Source organism: Nothobranchius furzeri, chromosome 15 (genome assembly GCF_043380555.1).
Source record: "Nothobranchius furzeri strain GRZ-AD chromosome 15, NfurGRZ-RIMD1, whole genome shotgun sequence".
NCBI classification, from domain to species: domain Eukaryota; kingdom Metazoa; phylum Chordata; class Actinopteri; order Cyprinodontiformes; family Nothobranchiidae; genus Nothobranchius; species Nothobranchius furzeri.
The window spans coordinates 32,110,714-32,131,953 of record NC_091755.1 but is presented as its reverse complement, the minus strand read 5'-3'; the positions used below and the strand labels follow the sequence as shown (position 1 = coordinate 32,131,953).

At 44.6% G+C, this 21,240-nt stretch overlaps 1 protein-coding gene across 1 annotated transcript; it reads left to right on the top strand.

The window, feature by feature from the left end:
• Positions 1 to 16,282: 16,282 nt before the first annotated feature.
• On the top strand, positions 16,283 to 20,623 carry LOC139063299 (uncharacterized). Its single transcript, XM_070544697.1, has 2 exons — positions 16,283 to 18,113; positions 18,173 to 20,623. Exon 2 carries the CDS (start codon positions 18,599 to 18,601, stop codon positions 20,621 to 20,623), a length of 2,025 nt encoding a protein of 674 aa, XP_070400798.1. The 5' UTR covers positions 16,283 to 18,113; positions 18,173 to 18,598.
• Positions 20,624 to 21,240: the final 617 nt, after the last annotated feature.

Below are 21,240 nucleotides of genomic sequence, written 5' to 3'. Positions count from 1 at the left end.
TTAACCCACGTTGCCTGCTGGTGGTGGTCGGAGGGACCGGTGGCGCCAGTGCTCGGCAGCCTCGCCTCTGTCAGTGCGCCCCAGGGCAGCTGTGGCTACATTGTAGCTCATCCCCACCAGTGTGTGAATGTGTGTGTGAATGGGTGAATGACTGATTGTGTTGTAAAGCGCCTTGGGGGGTTTCAAGAACTCTAGAAGGCGCTATATCAAATACAGGCCATTTACCATTTACCATTTCAGCGGCAAGCCCACAGGCCCGCCCGCAGCCTCCCACCCCCAAGCCGGCCAAGTCCGGAACCCAGTGACCGGGGACCCAGGGGTGACCAGCCCTGCCGGGGACCCAACAGAGCCCAGGGACTCAGATCCCTCCAGGCAGCCACCGGGATCGATCAGACAGATGATCTTAAACCCCCTGACTCGAGACCCGCAAACACTCAGGCAGACCAAGGCACCACACTCCGCACCAAATGTGGCAGGGGAGGGTAGGCGAAGATGTGTAGCAGCACAAGAAGTCCCAGGAGAGGGCAGGAGACCAAGACCCCACCTGACATATACAGTCATACACAGACACAGTCACACACTCCCTCCCTCATGCTCACACATACACATACACATACAACCTAAGACTTACAAAAATGAACACTACCACTCATGCTCCCCATACACACTCTATTTACTCTGGTCCCGGTACTGCTGCACAAAGGGTACAACCATCACTGGTTCCCAGAGTTAGCCCCTTTCTGCTGGGGTGATGATGAGCAGACTCCCCCACCCATGTCATGTTCTGTCTCCCCTTGGTCCCCAGCCCCATCCTCTTCTTCCTCAGGGTCTCCTCATGTGTCTTCTTGTGTTCCCCAGCTCACTCTAAGCTTCCCTCATGTTTTCCTGCTAGTCGCTCCCTTGTAATTCCCATTTGTTGGCATTAGTCCTCCTCACTCCTCTTGTTAATAGTTGTTTATTTCTGCCCTTAGTTTCTAGGTTTAGTTATTTAGTGTTTTATAGGTTATGGTTATCTTCCCCTCTGCTTGGCTTTTCCCTTCCCATTTAGTTAATTTATTTCACCAGTCCTCCCTCTAGACCTCACACCTGTCACCTGTTCCCCTGATTGCTCCCCCCTGTGTTCAAAAGTCTGTCTTGTCCCTCAGTGTTTGTTGGTTTGTTGTCGTATGGGTCTGCGTTGCTCGTTCCCCTCTCCAGTTTCCCGAGTATGTGCTCATGTGTGAGCTTTTGTTTGTTTTTGAGTTTTCAGTGAGTTTTTGAAAGTTAATCTTATTTATTTGCCTTGGAAATTGGCATGTCCTCCTTTAATAAATGAATTATTTTCTTAAAACCTCTCCTGCCTTGAATCATTCTGGGGATTTCTGCATCTTGGGTCCAACCACCTACACTCAATGTGACAGCCCAATGCCACTTTTCTGATGAACTAGTCTGTTTGATCTAAACCAGACAAATTAGTAGCAAATTAAATCAGCTCAACTTGCCATTTTATTAATTCTTTTACCTTGCAAAGATTTTATTTAGTTCCATAGAAACTGATGCTCATCTGCTGCTCAATTCATAGAAATTAACATGTTTTATACCCTTGTGCTTGTTTGCACAAAGTAAAAATTTCATTTAAGTAAACTGCACACTCATAACAAAATTAAATCCATCCCAAACCCCTTCTGTTTAATTAGTTTGGAATTATTTGTTTATTTTGCTTAGATTTAAAGTCTCTTTCCGGAGTATTTCTCTTATCCGATGGCACCATCTAGTGGCTAACAAGCATATCACACAAAAAGTCTGTCGCTCTGTTATTTTTTAAGATGGCATCTTCACATTTCTTGTTTATAAATGTGCTTCTGTAGCCGACAAACAGAGCTAAAACTTGTTATTTTACAAGCATTGTTCTCACGTCATGTTGTGTTCTCATATATTTATATTTTAAAGACTTACTTGTCCGTGAAAAGTACATCAACACTGCATCAGCCGAGGTATTCCTTAAATTTGAAGCATCTAAGCAGTAGTCTAACGCTATTGGTTAGTTCTGGTCGGCGCTCAGTTTCCTATTGCACGGAGCTCTGCAGGGCAGGTGGCGTGCTTAGCAAAAAACAAACAAATAAATAAAGACGTATTGCTTACATTATATCACAGTACATGATAAGATAATCACTTTTACGGATTTCTGACAAATCATACATACTTTCTGAAAGGGGAAAACTCCGGATAGCTATTTTAATTCCACTCTCATTCTCTTTCATCTGTTGCATGTTCCTGTACAATACAAACCATTTTTTACTTTGGAATTTCATAGGATGTTTGCTCTTTAATTTATGTTTATATTTGTCATCATTCATGTTATGTTTGTTTAAATGGAGTTAAAAAATACCTCAGCTTATTGTTTTTACAGAAGGACATTATAACATCTGTTCCAAGGACCCAAGAATTCTGAGAACACAAAGAATGGAACAAATAAAAGTTGATTCATTGCTGCTAGTTTCCTGACCGACACCAGAAAGTGAGAACACATCCCACCTGTCTTAGCCAATCTACATTAACTTCCAGTATCTTTCAGAGTTCAGTTCAAGATATTTGTTTTTGTTTTTAAATCTCTGCAGGGCTGTGCTCCAAGTTATCTGTCTAAGTTACTAACCCGATACAAACCATCCTGTGCGCTTAAGTCATCACAGCAAGACTTACTAGTTGTTCCAAGAGTAAAACGCTTTACTAGAGGAGGCAGGGCTTTCTCAGTTTTAGCCCTCCAAGCCATAGAATAGCCTTCCACTCACAGTCAGACAAGCATCATCACTGCCGGTTTTTAAGAGTTGGATGACGACTCACTTTCATACACCTTCTGTCAGTTGGAAAATACTTTAAAAATTAAGATGATGATGATGATAGATTGGTGCTGCGCCCGCATTACTGCAGACGCAGCACCAATCCGCCTATTGATCTCACTCTCCACTTTTCACCTATTCGTGAACAAGACCCCGAGATACTTATGAGTTAACCCCACACTGGTCCAAAACTTTTTAAAGCTTATAGAGAATGTTACTCAATTTTTCATAGTAGGAGCCCTTCTAGCGATTATAATTACGATAATCCTCATCAGCCTAAAATACGCAAGATATTTGAAAGTATTAAAAAAAAATTAATTAATTAAAAAAAACAGGCGTAGATCCAGAAAATGCCTTCTGAACAAAACACCAAAATTTTAATAGTAGGAATTTGTATGGTAGTTGTAATCTCAATCATTATCATAAGTCTCGACTACGCAGGTTACTTGTCAGACTAAAAAGGTGAATCAAAATAAAGTAGGTCGAAAAGAAACAGGCATAAATCCAGATGGTAAAAGTAACGATAGATATATTCCTTAATGATCAGAAACGCGACGGACGGGCCACTAAAATAAGGTTTACTATCTGCGAAAATCCTGGTGGTACACATGAGATATTATTGAGAGAACTCTATGAGATTTTGAACCCAAATTTAGACCCAGCAGAAGTCTTAATATGGCAGCACAGGTTTTACCCGTCTGATCTTCTTATAGCAGGAGTTATGATCATCCGGATGGTACAAGAATATCTGAACTAACAGATATAACTCCGACTATTTGATTTAAAAACATAAATTCTTTTGAAGCAAACGCAACAAATTCTCGCATGTTGCAAAATTATATTCCGGCATAAAACTAAAGTGACGTTAACATAATGAATCTGTAATTTGAAAGAAACTAAATAAATAACAGTAAAAATAACAAGAAAATTAAGAGTAAGTTACAAAAAAATAGGGAAAGGTTCTAGTAAATTCGAGAACCTGAAATGCCAAGATTGGAAGTTTGTTAAACTTAAAGATCCAACCAAATTACAGCATTTGGAGAAGTGGGTCACAAAATATGGTTTTCAAGGCAGACTCAGCTCAAACAAATGCTTAAAATTAAAGGAACAGATTGCAGAAAAGTGCAAACATGAGCAAGAGTAGAGACGATGGGCAAAAAAGGAGAGAAATAGAAGAACAAGAAAAAAATTAATGTTCCACAGAAAAGAGGATGATGAAACAGGACCAGCTCCTCGCAGACAGACACATGACGAGGACAGCCCACTTGGCGCAGAAGGTGCTGCGGTGGGACTAAAAATAAAAAAACGTGCAAACTACAGTCACTTGGCTGGTGTTAAACAAAACCCAGGTGAAACTGTGGATGAGTTTAGAACACGTTTTGTGGGATCCCAGCACCCGCCCCGCAAACACCGGGACAGACTGATTCTGGAGGTGCGTATGAGCAGCTGTTAAAAAACGGCCTGTTAATGGGCTTTCAGCCACAAATTACAAGGTGGATCAAAAATCACGTGCTGGCTTTGGAAATCTGCTCGGTTAATGAATTAATGACTCATGCAAGAGCTGCAGCAGCTGCAGATGGACCCAGACTTTACCCAGACTTGAGTTCTGCAGAATCTGTGCTGGATCCACAGACTCCTCCAGCTTACAACCAATGCACACCTCTACCCCATGATTGTCAAAATAAACACCGAGGCAGGGGCGGAGGTAGATTTCGAGGGCGAGGGGACAGTGCCCGGGGGGGGGGGGGGGGGGGGCATCAACTAAAACACTTCTGGTTGCTGGAACTGTGGTGAAGAGGGTCATTTGGCTTGAAATTGCCCTAAACTGACCAACCAGCCTAACCACACGTCTTATTCTGCATGACTAAACGATCCAGCAGCGCAGAACAACAAATTAGAAGACAGACAGATGGAAAACAAGACCTCTTTGTTCTCAGAGGTGAAAACAGTATCGTTACTCAATAGACCCGCCAGACACCCCCCCCCCACACACACACACACTTGAAACAGACACGTAGATGACATCCTTCTCGCCTCTGCTGACGAGCAGAGCTGTAAAACAGATACAGTTGCTCTGTTGAAGCATCTAGCCAAAGAGGAATGCAAGGTCAGCAAGAACACACTGTAGTCTTGCAAGCTCCCAAACCTCAAACAAAAACACAAATAATGTCCTTCTTAGGACTGACAAACTACAACAGAAACTGGATCCCAAACTATGCAGAAATAACAGGTCCTCTGCAGAAACGAATGTATGAAGAAAACATTAAAATGACTGACAAGCTGAAATGGCACCCGGAGGCTGAAAATGCTTTCTGTAATCTGAAGCAGGCTCTGGTATCTTAATCAGCTCTGGCACTCCCAGACTATCAGAAACCATTTATTCAGATGGTGGACTGCAAAGGTCATTTCATGACTTCCGTGTTATTACAGCAGCACGGAGCAAAACTGAGGCCTATAGCCTATTACTCATCCAAACTAGACAGTGTGGCGTGTGCTCTTCCTCCATGTGTAAGAGCAGTAATAGCGTCCTCTATGGCAGTTGAGTGTAATGCAGGTATTGTATTGTTTCATCCACTGACTCTGAAAGTGCCTCACGCTGTGTCCGCACTTCTGCTCCAGACCAATATGATGTTTCTCTCACCTGCACGTCATTTATCCTGCATGGCAACACTGCTCTCACAACCACATTTAACTATAGAGCGGTGCACAACACTAAACCCAGCCACACTGATGCCTACATCAGATGATGGTCTGTCACATGATTGCCAACAAGAAACTGAACAGCTGGCAAAACCTAGAGCTGACTTAAAAGATCAACCATTAAATGAAGGAGAAATACTGTTTGTAGATGGTTCATCCAGAAAAGATCGATTTGGAAAAACACAAACTGGTTTTGCTGTAGTTTCAGCAACAAAAATCCTTAAAGCAGGAAAATTACCTAACACTTTTTCAGCACAAGCAGCTGAAATTGTGGCCTTAAATGAAGTGTAAATTAATGAAAGACAAAAAGATGACCATATACACAGACAGCCATTATGCATTCTCCACAGTGCATGCGTTTGCTCAGCACTGGAAGAATAGAGGTATGGTGACATCAACAGGCAAACCAGTAACTCACGCTCAACTTTTAACAGAACTTTTACAAGCGGTGCTACTTCCAGAACTTGTAGCAATTTGCAAATGTGCTGCTCATACAGCAGGAAATGACCCAGTTTCATTAGGGAATGCATTTGCTGACAAAACTGCAAAAGAAGCGGCTGCTTCTGCTTCTAACATTCTGCATCTAAATGCAGACACAGACGTGACAGGAGAAATCCTGGCAGACATGCAAAACCAAAGTCCTGAATCAGAAAAACAACTTTGGATTAAAAAAGGCGCAACAAAAACAGACAGCTTCTACAAATGACCAGAAGGAAAACCCATCCTACCAAAAAATCTCTATAAGTGGGCAGCAGTATTGAGTAGGGATGAACGAGTACACCACTATCTTTATCCGTATCTGTATCTGTTCAACCAACTAAATTATCTGTATCTGTAGCTGTACTCAGAATGGGCGTGGCATAACCCGGAAGTGGGCGTGGTTAACTGGAAGTGGCTGTGGTTTACATCAATACAATATTTCAAGTCTGAAATTGATATGGAATGATCAGAAGTTGATATGTGTATTGTTTATTTGAAAACTATTTACAGAGCAACCTCAGAATTGAGATAAAATATTTTTCATCACAATAGTAAAGAAACTATTACAGAACAAGTTTTTAATAAAATCAGAACATTAATATTTAAGTGCATGGATTAATACATCTGAACTCATGCAGTAGGAACTAGGAAATATGAAATGCTAGAACCAGACACAACTTTATATATGTATATATATATATAGGGCATTTTGCCCCACACAAAGTTAAACAAAACAATGTTTATTAAGGTGTGCGTGTCTGAGAGAGATAGAGAGGGTGAGAGGGAGAGAGATGGAGTTAAAAAATAAAAAACCCGACCAGAGCGGAGGTAGTGAGTTAATGCAGCACGTCAGCTCTGTCCTGTCAAATGCACCATATACAGTAAGTTACGAAAAAAGTAACTTTAAATGTTCAACTGAAAAAGAGGCGAGCTGAAGAAAACCTAGGGAAAACTGAAGAAACCTGAGCAACAGTGAAGCAAGCACAGCAAGATCCATTACCGTCTCTGTGTGTGTGCGTGGATGAGCCGGACGGACTGTGCTCCCGGCCGGCTAGAGAATTTTGTGTGTAGGGAGGGGCGGGAGCTCTGTGTGACTGGCCAGTCACAGAGCGTGAAGACAGTCAGTTACCCAATGAGGATTTTCCTTCAGCACGGTTACAGATATTTCCGAGGTTTACTCGTCTCATGCTCGTATTCGTCAAAAATGCTTTATCCGTACCGGATACTCGTCTGAAACGAGTATCCGGCTCATCCCTAGTATTGAGTCATGGTGTCACACATGTCTCAACAGGGGGGGATGATAGAACAGGTAGAAAAGCAATATACAACCTATGGCTTTAATAACTATTCAAAAAAAATTTGCAGAGCATGTTTGAAATGTGCAAAACACAATCCACAAGGAAACTTGAGACCTAAACGAAGGGAAATTTCCAACACCTGAATATCCATTTCAAAACATCCATATGGATTTTATTGAACTTAAACAAAGTGAGGGCTATACATATTGCCTTGTAATAGTTGATGCTTTTACCAAATGGGTAGAGCTCTTTCCAACAAAACATCCTGATGCTATTACAGTAGCCAAAGCATTATGTAAAGACATAATACTGCGCTATGGCATTCCTGAAAAAATATGCAGTGACAATGGAACACATTTTGTAAATCGAGTAATCACAAAAATAGGTGACAGTTTCCAAATAAATCTAAAAAACCATTGTCCATCCCGAGAGTGCTGGCCTTATAGAGAGGCGGAACGGTACCATAAAAAATAGACTACAGAAGTGTATGGAAGAAACAGGAAGGTCATGGACTAAATGTTTAGACCTAGTAAAGTTATATTGTAACATCACTAACTCTACAGGTGTTACACCATATGAGATGTTGTTTGGAAGAGCTTACAGATTACCCTATTTTAACAACATATGGGAAATTCCAGAAGAAGCTACATTAGCTGATTACATGAGAAAAATGTTTGAAAAACAAAAAGACCAAAAGACTGATGAACCCTCCTCATCTGTGTCTCCACAGAAAATCAGTTTAGTGGAGCCAGGAGACTGGGTTCTGATTAAAAGCGTCAGAAGGAACACTGGCATTCTCCTAAGTGGGAAGGGCCATTTCAGGTTTTGCTGACCACTCCCACTGCATGTAAAATAGCAGAACGATCAACTTGGATTCATTTAAATCATTGTAAACGTGTGGTGACAAAACAAACTGACACTTAAGGATGCAGCTGATACTACTTATCCTGTCTGTGGGAATAGCTGACTCATTTTACACCCCAGTGTCTTACTATTATGCAAATTCTGAAAAACATACCCTGCTGCTATCCAATTTCTCTAACTCCTGTAGGAAAAAGGGCCAATGGTACTCTCCTGATCTATATTTTTGTTACAAGGGGAGCCGTACAGATGCCAAGATTATATTTAACCTGGCTGACATAACTGTAGGAAGCTACAAAGGGAACATCTGGGAGGGATATGACTGGTACTTGGACAGCTCAGGACTTAAAACTCATGGGCCAAATTGGGGTGAGGTGTTTGCTACCACTGGCTCATGGGCTAGAGCAGGGATTCCCAAAGTGTGGTGCGCGAGCTGCCGCTACGGGGGGGGGGGGGGGGGGGGGGGAGGTGAAAAGTGTAATGGCTGCGGAGCTCAGAGAAGTCTGTCATATGTCACCATTAGCGTAGAAACTCATTTGTGGGTGGGCCAAAGAAAAAAAACAGAAAACAAACGTATTCAGGAGTTAGAGGAAATCATCAAGTGTTTAGAGGCATCCACAGAAGAAGAGTCAATGAGCAAATTACGTAAAGCTAAATTAGAACTTCGTGGAATTATTGACAAAAAGACACAATTTTTAGCACAAAGACTACGAATTGAAAACTTCGAACATAGTAATAAATCAGGTAAATTCTTAGCTAGCCAATTAAAAATAAATAAAGCAAAAACTACCATATCTGCTGTTAAAGACTCAACCGGGAATATAGTTAATGACCCTGAAAGAATAAACAACACCTTCAGAGACTTTTACCAAACGTTGTACTCACCACAGATAAACCCATCAGATCATGAGATCAATAAGTTCCTTGACAGGATAACACTTCCTAAATTATCAGACAGCCAAGTTACAGTCCTGGACTCGCCACTAACATCAGCAGAGCTCCAGGAAACCCTTAAATCCATGACTAATAGGAAAGCTCCAGGTCCAGACGGGTTCCCAGTAGAATTCTACAAAGAATTCTGGATCATTCTGGCTCCAACATTTTTCAGAATGGTGAGGGAAATCGAAGAGAGCGGCAGATTACAGCCAAACATGAATTCAGCCAATATTAGTCTCTTGTTAAAACCATTATACAGTTCACCAACAGCACGTGTCAGGACGAACGACCAAATATCAGCTAGCTTCTGTCTTCAGAGGAGGACCAGGCAGGGATGCCCACTCTCCCCCTCACTATTTGCTATCTTTATCGAACCACTAGCAGCAGCAATTAGGCAAACAACAGACATTAAAGGGATAAAGTGTAAGAAAATAGAACATAAGATCAGTCTTTATGCAGATGATGTTTTACTCTTTCTCCAGAATTCTCAATCCTCTCTCTCCCAAGCAATAGAACTGATTATCTCTTTTTCAAGTGTTTCATATTACTCTATAAACTGGTTAAAATCCACAGTTCTACCAATTAATTTCTCTTTTGTCAATTTGCTTAATACACAATTGGAGTCAGGGAATATCACATATCTGGGAATTAATATCTCTCCCAAGTTAGCAGATCTAAACAAACTAAACTACATCCCACTTTTAAGGAAAGTGGAAGATGATCTTGCAAGATGGAAATCCTTACCAATATCACTCATGGGGAGAGTTGCTACAATTAAAATGATGGTCTTACCCAGAATAAATTACTTATTCTCGATGATCCCAAACAAACCTCCAGCTGACTGGTTTAAATCTCTGGACTCCTCAATTACTAAATTCCTTTGGCAGGATAAACCTCCACGAATTAGCTTAAAAACGCTTCAGAAGACCAAAGACAGAGGAGGACTGGATTTACCCAACTTTTATTATTATTTCTTAGCCAACAGGCTGCAATACATACCAAGATGGTTGCAAGATAACCCATTAGATGAGTCCTGGTTAGATATAGAACAGACACTTTGCAATACGATAGAGCTTTCAGACTTACCATTTATTAGCTCAAGCATAAGAAAACATGAAAGCTTTAAAAGTATTAGTATCAGCACTTCTCTGACAGCATGGTGGGAGTATCTTAAAATGACAGAGTCTTCACTAGTACCATGCAGACGCACACCTATCTGGAACAATCCTGACATTTTGCAAAACAACAAAATGATTAACCTTCCGGACTGGAAAAATAAAGGAATCCTATACCTGGAACACATATATGAAGGATTGGACTTCATCCCATTTAATCAAATAGTCTTCCAATTTGGAATGGATAAGAATAGCTTTTTAGAATATCACCAAATTAAATCTGTAGTCAAACAAAAATTTAAGCTCAATAAAGTAGAATTACAAACACCACCAAGGGTATTAGACTTTTATAATCTCAAACCCCCCAAACTACTGTCTAAAGCAGGGGTGGGCAATTATTTTTTCCATGGGGCCACATGAGCAATAGAAAATATTGTGGAGGGCCAGGCCAAAAGGCTGAAGTCAATTATGCATAATATTAATGGTATTTCTTTATAAAAAGCAGTAAATACCATCGTTTTTTCAAGCTGGTAAGAGTAGACTATATGTTATAAATGAGCAAAAAGGAAAAAGTGAGGTTGGCTTACAAAAATGTGATTTATTCAAAATTCCCAAGGCAATGGTAAACAAAGTGCGCATTTAGTTTTTGTTAAACATTTGTGACTTATATTAGTTAACAGTTTTAGTCACATTCACTCCAAAACACATTTTGAGTTTCAAATATGGTTGGAAAGAGGTTCTTAGCATTCTACAGACACGCAGTATTGTCTGTAAAATAAAATCACTGAACTGTGATCTTGAGAAAGAGGTTTAAAAAAAAAGTGTCCCAGTTCACTGCTAGTTGCCTACATTTGTGGTCCAAACACCTTATTTTGTGTTTTTAAGCAATTTTTTTCTTATTCAATGAGAGAAATCTAGTCTCTGTTGGGCTTTAACGAGTGCATCAAAGTCAGGTTGAATGTCCGAGGTGGAGATGCGAAGCACAGCTGACAAATGATCATCAGTGAGAGAGGATCTTTACCTGGATTTTGTAAACTTCATCATTGAAAATGTTTGTTCACAAATGTAGGTAGAGCCGAAGAGAACCAACATCTTCTGAGCATGTCTCCTCAGGTTTGGAAAGTTCTCCTCCTTAAGAGAAGAGTAGAAATCCAGCAGAGATCCTGAATCTCTGCTTTCAAGTCCCAAACCCTCTTCAGCACTTTCCCCAGGCTGAGCCATCTGACAGCTGTGTGGAGTCCTCCAAAAGAGCCACAAACTGTCTGTGATTCATTGCCCGTGCCCTGATGAAGTTTATTATTTTAGTAACAACATCAGTAACATGGTTGATTTTTAGCACTGACTTGCACAACACATGTTGGTGTATAATACAATGCAAAAACACCAATGTTTGATCTGCATCGATTTCTGTCACCTTGTCTTGCATGCGTTTCAAAAGTCTGACATTTTTCCCTGTAAGATTTGGACAACCGTCTGTTGTGACACCTGACAGTCTCTCCCATTTCAATCCCAGAGTGTCCGTGCACGCATTTACCCCTAAGATCACTCCCTGTCATTGTCGCTTTCATCGACCGCATTGCTGCCAGCTCCTCTGTGAGCTCCGTTATCCCCGGACAAATACGAGCAGCTGGGCTGTGTCCCGGACATCCCAGCTCTCGTCAAGGCCAATGAGAAAAAGTCAAAACTTGCCACTTCACGTTGCAGCTGAAGCTCCAGGTTCACCGCAATGACCTCGATCCTCCTGGTCACGGTTTGCCTGGACAGCGGGATTTGCTCAAATGCGCCTTTTTTTCAGGGCATATTAGTGCGGCAGAGTCCACCATGCACTCTGACAAACTCTCCCTCCGACGGCTTGCTGTTTTTAGCTATTTTGTGGGATATTACAAGGCTGGTCCTGGTTGCTGCATCCCTGGATGTGTGAAGCTTAGTAAAACAGCCTTGCTGCTTTTGCAACTTTGCTAGCAAAGCTTCGGATGTCCGAGCCCTCTCAGCATCAGACAAGTTCTTGTATTTTTCCGAGTGTTTCTTGTCATGATGCCGACTCAAATTGTAGTCCTTAAACACGGCAATCTCCTCCCCGCAAACCAAACGCACGGCTTTGCCTCCGACTTCAGTAAAAAAAAATACTTAAAAGTCCAATTTTTGTTGAAAATCCTGCATTCGGCATCTTTCTTTGTTTCTTTTTTTTTTTTTTTTTGCGTGAGCGGACATTTCTGGGGCTACAATCACCATGTCAACCGCGGGCACTTGTTGCTATACGTGTTGCATCATTGTGCACGTAAAAAACAACTTCAAAATAAAAGCAATGCAGCCTTAGCCCATGCATGAGGTAAAAATGAGAAAATACATTTATTTTGTAATTTCCAATTAACCTTACGCGGGCCGGACAAAGTCAACCAAAGGGCCGTATGTGGCCCGCGGGCCGTAAAATGCCCAGGTCTGGTCTAAAGTATATAAGACACTGTCCAAAATAGACGATAAAATTGCAATCCCTATTGAAAAATGGGAGATGGATCTATCAGTTAGCTTTGACCAGGGCTTCTGGCCCCAAACTTGTTTAAAAACTTTTAAAATGATCAGACACCCCAATTTACAATTAATTCAGTACAAAATTCTACACAGAGTACACTATACAGGTCATCGGATGTTCAAGATGGGGTTTGTGTCGTCTGACACCTGTACACACTGCACAAACAACATTCCTGACAATTACATTCATGCACTGTGGTCCTGCCCACCTGTCCAGGAATTTTGGGGTAGAGTATGTGAGGATCTGTCAAAATGTCTGAAATGTCATATCCCAACTTCCCCCTCTCTTTGTCTACTGGGAAAGCTGGACGATGTCCCGATTGCAACATCTTTGGTTCACGTGGTTCTGACTGCCATGTGCATCGCTAAGAAAACTATCCTCTTAAATTGGAAAAATAGAGAAACTCTCTGCACTAACCAGTATAGAAATCTTTTGTTAGATCATATTGCACTTGATATAGCCTCTGCTTCCACTTCAGATGAATCTCTCTGGGCTCCTTTGATCGGTTCCATCACATAGCGAGGGTGGGGAGCCGTTGATGTTGTCCTGCGGGATGGTGTGGGTGGGGGGGTGTGGGGTCTGAGTTTGGAATATCCGGATGTTCCCTGGAGGTGGGTTCACTGGGGGTGTCTGGGACATGGGGGCCGTTGCCCCCCTCTGGAGGTGCTTGGGTTGCCTCGGGGGGTGGACTGCTGGCGGTTGTGAGTGGGGCCCCTTGGGGATCTTGGCGGCGGCCATGGGTCACTGCCTGGCGGCTGCAATGCCCCTGGGTGGGTCTGGGTGGGGGCCTGGGGGCTCGGGGTTTGGGGGTGGCCGGCCCCGTGTGGGGATCTGGGCAGGCCCTTGGGGGTCAGGTCCTGACATGTATGCTGCCGGGAAGAAGACAGGAACACGCAGCAGTGCCTGACCCGGGTTCGGGGGCATCAGGTAGACCTTGGCTCCTCTGCCGTTCCATCACAGGGGAGGGGGAGGTCCAGGACGGGGAGGACCCAACCTTACCTGGATGTCCCATGTCTTATATATTCTGGAAGTTGTGCAAATGCAGGGGTGGGCATAGATATTCTGCTGGGATGGGGCTGGGTTGGTGCCCTCGGACTCAGTGAGGCTCTGTAATGCTGCTGCTTTGGGCCCTGGCAGGATGGGCTGGGGTCTCCATGCCCTGGGTGGCAGTTTGACAACAGAGGTGCCTATTGGGGCCAGTAGGGGAGCTGGCTCCCTGGAGGGCTAAGCCCAACCAGCCATTCCTCCCCATCCCTGCATATTTCTCTCCTCCTGCTCCCTCACATCATCACACAAACATACACATAGGACCTTGGGGGGTGGGCAAGTCAGGGAGTGCGGGTATGGACCCCATTTCCGCATTCCTGTGGCAACTTGCCCCCCAATTTTATTTGCACCTTATACACTTCCACTGACGACATTCCACACAAACACACACTTAGGGCCTTGGAAGTGAGCACATTCAACGGCATTTGGCAGGGGGATATTTCAGCCTCCTCCCGAGTGCCGGTGCCCACTTCCAATTTTAAACCGCACTTAGACACTGATGGCTGAGGGTGTAAGTGGGGCGGTGCGGTGGCATCAGCTGGCATATGCCGGATGATGCCCGCACTGCCCACTCACCACAGCCATGGAATACACCTCATGATCACACAACACTATATTGGAGCAGGTGGAGGGAGACTAGGGGTCTTAGCCACCTCTGTTGTTGCTAGGCTTCCTGGGGCTGGAGGCTAGGAGGGAGATCTGGCCGTCTGGTTGGGGTCTGGGTTGGTGGGTTGCTGTGCTCAGCATTGGGCGGGGGAGCCTGCTCATCAGCACCCCAGCAGAAAGGGTCAAACTCTGGTTACCGGTGATGGTTGTACCCAATGTGCATCAGTACCGGGACCAGAGTGAATAGGGTGTGTATGGGGAGCATGAGTGAGTGTCCGGCGTGTATTTTTGTAAGTCTTTGGTTGTATGTGCATGTGTGAGCATGAAGGAAGGAGTGTGTGACTGTGTTTGTGTATGACTGTATATGTCAGGTGGGGCCTTTGGGTCCTCCCCTCTCCTGGAACTTCTCTTGATGATATAGATCTTTGTCCCCCCTCCCCCTGCCACACCTGGTGTGAGGGTTTGTGCCATGGTCTGCCTGAGTGTTCGTGGCAAGCGGGTCTAGGGGTTTAAGATTTTGGCATCTGCCTGATAGATCCCGGTGGCTGTCTGGTGGGGTCTGGGTCCCTGGGCTCTGCTGGGTCCCCGGCGGGGGTGGTCGCCCCTGGGTCCCGGGTCGCTGGGTCCCGGGCTCGGCCGGCTAGGGGGTGGGAGGCTGTGGGCGGGCCTGTGGGCTTGCCGCTGATATCTCCAGGGACTCTGCCGGCTGCTGTTTGTGGTCCCCCGGGGCGATCCTCTGTGCCTCTCGAGGGGGGCGGGGGCCTTTCTGGTTGCAGTCTCCTTGGGGTTCCTGCATTCTGGGGCAACGCCTGGATCTCTGGGACTTGGAGCTCCCTCCGTCTCCTGCGCATCTTTGGGGGGCGGATCTGTGGTCCCTCACACTCTCTGTTGGACGCTCCTATAGAGAAACCTTAAATAAACAAGCGCGTGTACACACACAGGTGCTCACATGGTGCTCTCAAAAGTATGGGCTTGGGCACGTTAAACACAAGTCTTAAGACTATGGGGGGCACTTAATGCATTGTGATTTATTATCGTGATTCTTCAGTTAAGCAGTGTTGATTATATATATATATATATATATATATATATTGTTTTTTGTTTATTTTTTCATCAAGTTGACGCAGTGATAGGTAGATCTTGTTGTATTGTTGTTGTGTCCCTTTTTTGTGTCCTTTTGTTTTTTTTTTGTCTTTTTCTGCAGGTCTAGAAGCAGACTCTTGTTCATTGTTTATTTTTGTGGAACCTCTGTCTCGTGTCTGGTCGGAATTACAAAGCATTCAACAACAATAACAATAAAGTTTTAAGTATCAGGCGTGACATTAAAAGCAAACGCTTTGATGCTCCACCTGAGAATAAATCTGTAAGGCTTGTCACCAGCATTCAGACATCAATTCTGCTTGCTTCACAGCCAGACAGGACACGGTAAAAAAAAAAAAAAAAAAAAAAAAGTAAGTGGGCCCAATAAACGTAATTGAAAACAAGTATAGTTTTGCGCGCGTGTGTGTCCGCCACATGTGCCCTAGCTTCATAATAACAATGCGCCGAGCTTCAGCACTCTGGCCTGCGCACGCCGATATGTTCCGTATCTGATCATTTTTAACGGTGTGGGAGGAATCTGAATGTGGCGAGTCATTCTGGCAGATTGTAATTAACACCTGTCTCATGCAGGTGTTCTGACATTGTAAACCTCACACACAGAACATTGTGGATGTAACAAAATAAATCAACAAATGATTCCCATTCAGGCTATTAACAGTGCGCTGAAGATCTGAAGTTCAGAGTGCGTCTGTCAGAGGTCAGACGCGTTCCAGCGGAACCACGGCTCACGGGTGCACAAGTGAGCACATCTGGGCTGGGCAGAAGTCATTTTACAACATTGGTTTTGTTGAGGGTCTGACCTCATGAGGAAATTACTATGCAGTGATTTTCTCCAAAATGACTGTGCTTAAATTGCTCTGAAAAGCAAATAATCACATCAGCGCCAAGAAACTTCATTTCCCATGATGCTTTGCACACGGAAGCATTGTGATGACGTCACCGCCTAGTACCAGAAACACGTTCTGCGCATGTGCGGGAAGCCGTGGAGCTTTTCCCGCGAACTAAGACCATAAATCTTCAGCAGAGACAAAGAATCCTCGTTCTTTTGCCCAGGATACCTGGCGGTAAGGACACGCTTGTCAACGCTCCGACTCCCTTGAGCACGCGGAAGCTCTAAGTGCACAAGTTGAGCCCACGGAACTGCTGGAAACTAAACTGCAAGCCCATCAGATCTGCTCGTTTCTGCTCCCCTCCAGCTGATGTTTGAGGACACAGAACTGCGGAGGAAAGCAACAACTCCATCAAGCACGCTGTAAGTTATAACTCAGCACAGAAAGAAACTTTGCTGTCTCTGTCCAGCCCGTGGAGAAACACTCGTGAACGCCAAACAACGGAGAAAGCATCAAACCGACGGACGACGCCGAAAGCTGCGGAGAAACACGGAGAACCGTCAAATCAAAGAGGGAGGGACGCCTCGCTCTTCTGGTGATCAGCAACTCATCTCTTTCTCTCTCTCCTTCTTCTTCCGTTAACTCTATAGTCCAGAATAAGCAATAAAACCGCGCTATTGCTTAAAAAGTAGCTTCGTGTTTTCCTCTTTCGTCCCAAACACGTCCGTCGGGTCATTTTGAAAGAATAAACTGCTTATTGATCATTGTTTGGTATCTTAAAATGGTTTCTGTCATGGCCAGGCTGAAACTAAAAGATATTAATTTGTGATTAATCTTTTGTGTTGTTTCATGATCTTTTGAAATGTTTTGAGTGATTTAAGGTTAAGTTACTACTGATTCTAAGTGCTTTGGAAGTTAAAGTGCAAGTTGCCACCCACACTTTAGCCAGACAAAGGGGTCAGCCATCTTGTATTCAAGACTCCATTTTGAATCCATACACACACACACACACACACACACACACACACACACACACACACACACACACTACTCCTTTGTGAGAACAAAGGACCCCATTCATACATCCTCCATCACATGCAAACACATCCATCTTCAATCATATCACACGGTTATTATTCATCTATTCCACTGTTTATTCATTTGACAAATTGTTAATTAAATGTTATAAAATTCAGATTTTTGTGTCCAGTAGCTTTGTTGTGTCGAAGAGAAGTCTCTGCTCCGAGGATTCTACGAACTTCAAGAAAGACTGATAAGAGTTTTGGATTCATTTCCCTTTCTAATTAAAGGGTGGTGCCCCGAAGATATCTAAGAATATCTTAATTAATTAATAAATCAGTAAATAGTTCCATATTTACAGAATTTATTGAAGAATCCAAAAGTAAGTTAAAGCTTACGAATTGTTCGCTCCTAATAACCCCAACATTTTATTGGTGCCCCGTGTGAGGCTTGGATACACAGAGATTTCTATCCGGCACAAACAAACAAATAAATCCAAAGAGCTTGAATTAAAAATAATCAGTTGTTCAGCCTTGAACCAGCAACAGAGTGGTGCTGATTTCGCTGAGCAGGAAGCTGCATCGAACTCTCACCAGTAACTCAGTGCTTCTTTAAAGGTGCAACGTGTAAATTAATTCTGGTTGACCTTTTAGGTTAAAAATTCAGTTTTCCTTAAAGGTGCAACGTGTAATTAATTCTGGCTAACCTTTTAGGTTAAAATTCAGCTTTTCCTTAAAGGTGCAACGTGTAATTAATTCTGGCTAACCTTTTAGGTTAAAATTCAGTTTTCCTTAAAGGTGCAACGTGTGATTAATTCTGGCTAACCTTTTAGGTTAAAATTCAGTTCCTCATTAAAGGTGCAGCGTGTAAGTAATTCTGACTAACCCTTTTAGGCTAAAATTAACTGCTAATTTAGCGACTTTAACTCACAGTGGCTATTATAACTAACTGAAACCTTCACTCAAAGACTGATAACACCCTGTTTGCTAATATTCTGAAGGAATAACTAGCATATTTAACACTGCAAGTGTTGTAAGACGTTGCTACGGCAACGCACCAGCTTTTGCTAAAATACTGAAAGGAATAGTATTTTAAGCGTCAGTCACGGCATTCCGTGCAATCTTAAAACGCTAAAACCTGTGCGCACAAAGGTTAATTTAGTGTTTTTCTGATACAAAGCTAGCAGTTGCTGCCCAAAAGGTGCAGCTTGAGCTATCTGCAGAAGCTCTACTAGGCTATTTTTGGTTCGGTTGTTAAAATGGAGGGACAGAGTAGTGAACTGACCAACTCCCAGCAACCAGGTGACGCTGCGGCCCACGACTATGAACCTGGCCTACTTTCTGGACAAATATTGTCCAAACTGGTCGCGGTTGCTCGAGAACCCGACTACCCTTCTAGGGATTTCACTGAAGAACAGCGTAGCGACGAGCTAGAAGCTGTAATCGATCAAATAGAAAACCCAGATGGTACAAAACCAATCCAGGTTCACTTAGCTAAGTTAGCCCTGATCCTCTATCAGAGAGGACTCCAACATGATAGAGAGATCATGAACCTCCAGAGTATGCTAGCTGAAAAACAGCGAAATGGAAGGCTGATCGAGGAAGACAACACCAGCACCGATCCTGGGGAAGATGGGGAGGAGACCCCGCCCCCCTCTGCTGATGACAACAGACAGTGGGAAGGGGGGAAACACCATGACTCTCTGGACGGACGCACGCCGAAGGGGAGAGATGAAGCTTATCTGTCCCAACCTTCGGCCCCGTTCCCTACACACACTCTAGGGCATTCAGGACCACCTAGGGGCCGAGAGCAGTTCGCCCTCGAATCCCAGGTTGGACCACCACCCTCATCTTCACGGCCTTCTCAATCAGTGAGAAGTCGACCAGCTGAGCGGCACCTCTATTTAGACCGCTCCCCCAGTCCACGAAGGGTGCAAGGTGCCGGCTGGGGTTATCCACAAGCCCAACCTGCACCTCAACCATCCACCCATCCTAGCTACTCCGGTATTCGGCATGCCGATAACCAGCTGCAGGACAAGGCATCATACGCCAGTCCGTACCCGGACAGTGCGTATTACGCAGAAGCCCCAGTTGAAAGACGCAGGCTGCACTACGCAGACGTGCCCCGGGAGGAGGACCTCCCAAGACACCCACGTGACGTGCCAGCAGCCCGCCACAGCATGCCGAACCCTGATTTGGGCCCCAGGAGTCAACATTGGGAGCCCAGAGCACACCAGCGATATCCAGCGCCCTCTGAGACAGACCGTGGGTCAGAGTCAGAGGATGACGCGCCGTACCGTGAGTCAGGGCTCCGTGTACGTCAAATTGAATCGCTAGCTAAAGACATAGAACGCTTTGATCCTAACACCAATGAATCCAATGTCGACGATTATCTCAGGGAGATAGAACGTTGTCTGCTTGATCTTCCAGCACCTTCTTCAAGGGAAAAGCTCAAGCTAATTTGGAAAACCACATCTAGAACGGTGCATGGTTTCATGGGAACTCTACCACCTGACATTCGAGATCGGTACTCCTCGCTCTGCCGAGCGTTGAGAGATGAATACGCCACGTATGCAGACTCCGCGTCAGCTACAATGGGGGCCTTCTCCATCAAACACGGGAGGAACGAACCCCCCAGAGAGTATTATCGCCGACTCAAAAGTGCTTATTTCCAAGGTCGAAACGGCCCTGGGCTCGAGGAAGACCCTGCCTTCAGATCCCTGTTCATTCACAACCTGCACGAGTGTGTTCGCTCCGAAGTCTCAATGTATTGTCGGATGAAAAAACTGACAACTCAGGAGATTAGGAGATACGCTCAACAGGCTTGGGAAGCCGGCGGAAAGCCCCAAAAGCCTGACGCACATCACCGCGTTATGCACCTAGCTCCCGACGCCGAGCCGCGTTTGGAGCTCGAAGGCACAGAAGCTCCACCCACTAAGCCAAAATCTGCTAAACCTAGACCTGCTAAACCACAAGAGCAGTCCCAATCTCCTCGACAGGGGAAGGGGGGTGCTGATTGGCCGCCTAGGTCTGGACAATCAGACAGGAAGTGGCCCAACCAAAACCAACGGCAGGCAGGTCGGAACAGTGGAAGGTTTAAGGAGCACCGCCCACAGGTAGGTCCCGAACACAAGTCCGCAGGTGAGTACTTGACCAAAGCCGACCTCCAGGAGATGTTTCAGCAGTTCCTAGCTAAACAGAAGGAACAGCTGAGATCTGCAGATGAGACCCCTGCACCAAAGTCTGCTTCTAAGAAGCCAGACCCAGAGCCAACGTCCGCATGACTAGGCGTGGCTCAACCTCCCAGCGTGGCCAGGACCTACCTGATCAGCTGGGGAAACACTACTGGTAGATCACAGGAGTCTCCTGAAATCTACCCCCCAGAGAAACCTGATACTAAATTTCTGAAGTTCCTTGGTGACTTAACAAACCATGATCATGCTCGCCGTTTGTACTGTAGCACCAAGGTAGGTGGATGCATACAGGTTGATGCTCTGCTGGATACCGGCTCAGAAATCACCCTGATGTGCTCCACACTGTTCCATCGCGTGTCTGACACCATGCGGTCGCTCGGGAAACCAGTCCAGGTAGAACCCTGTGACCTGAAAATCACCAGCTACACCCAGACCCGGGAGTGTATCACTCACCGGGCGTGGCTGGACATCACCTTCCAAGACATGACTCTGGTTCACCCGTTTTATGTCTGCCAGCTAGACACTGAACCACTTCTCATTGGTCAGGACCTGCTTGAACGTCTAGCTCCCCTCATCGACTGCCAGAAGGGTCAACTGTGGGCCCAGGTGGAAACACCTAAGCCCTGGAACCCGGATAGCAGCCGACCATCCTCCATTCTTGAAGTCAGCATAAGTGAGCAGCAAAACCCTTGTTCCAAGGTCATGCC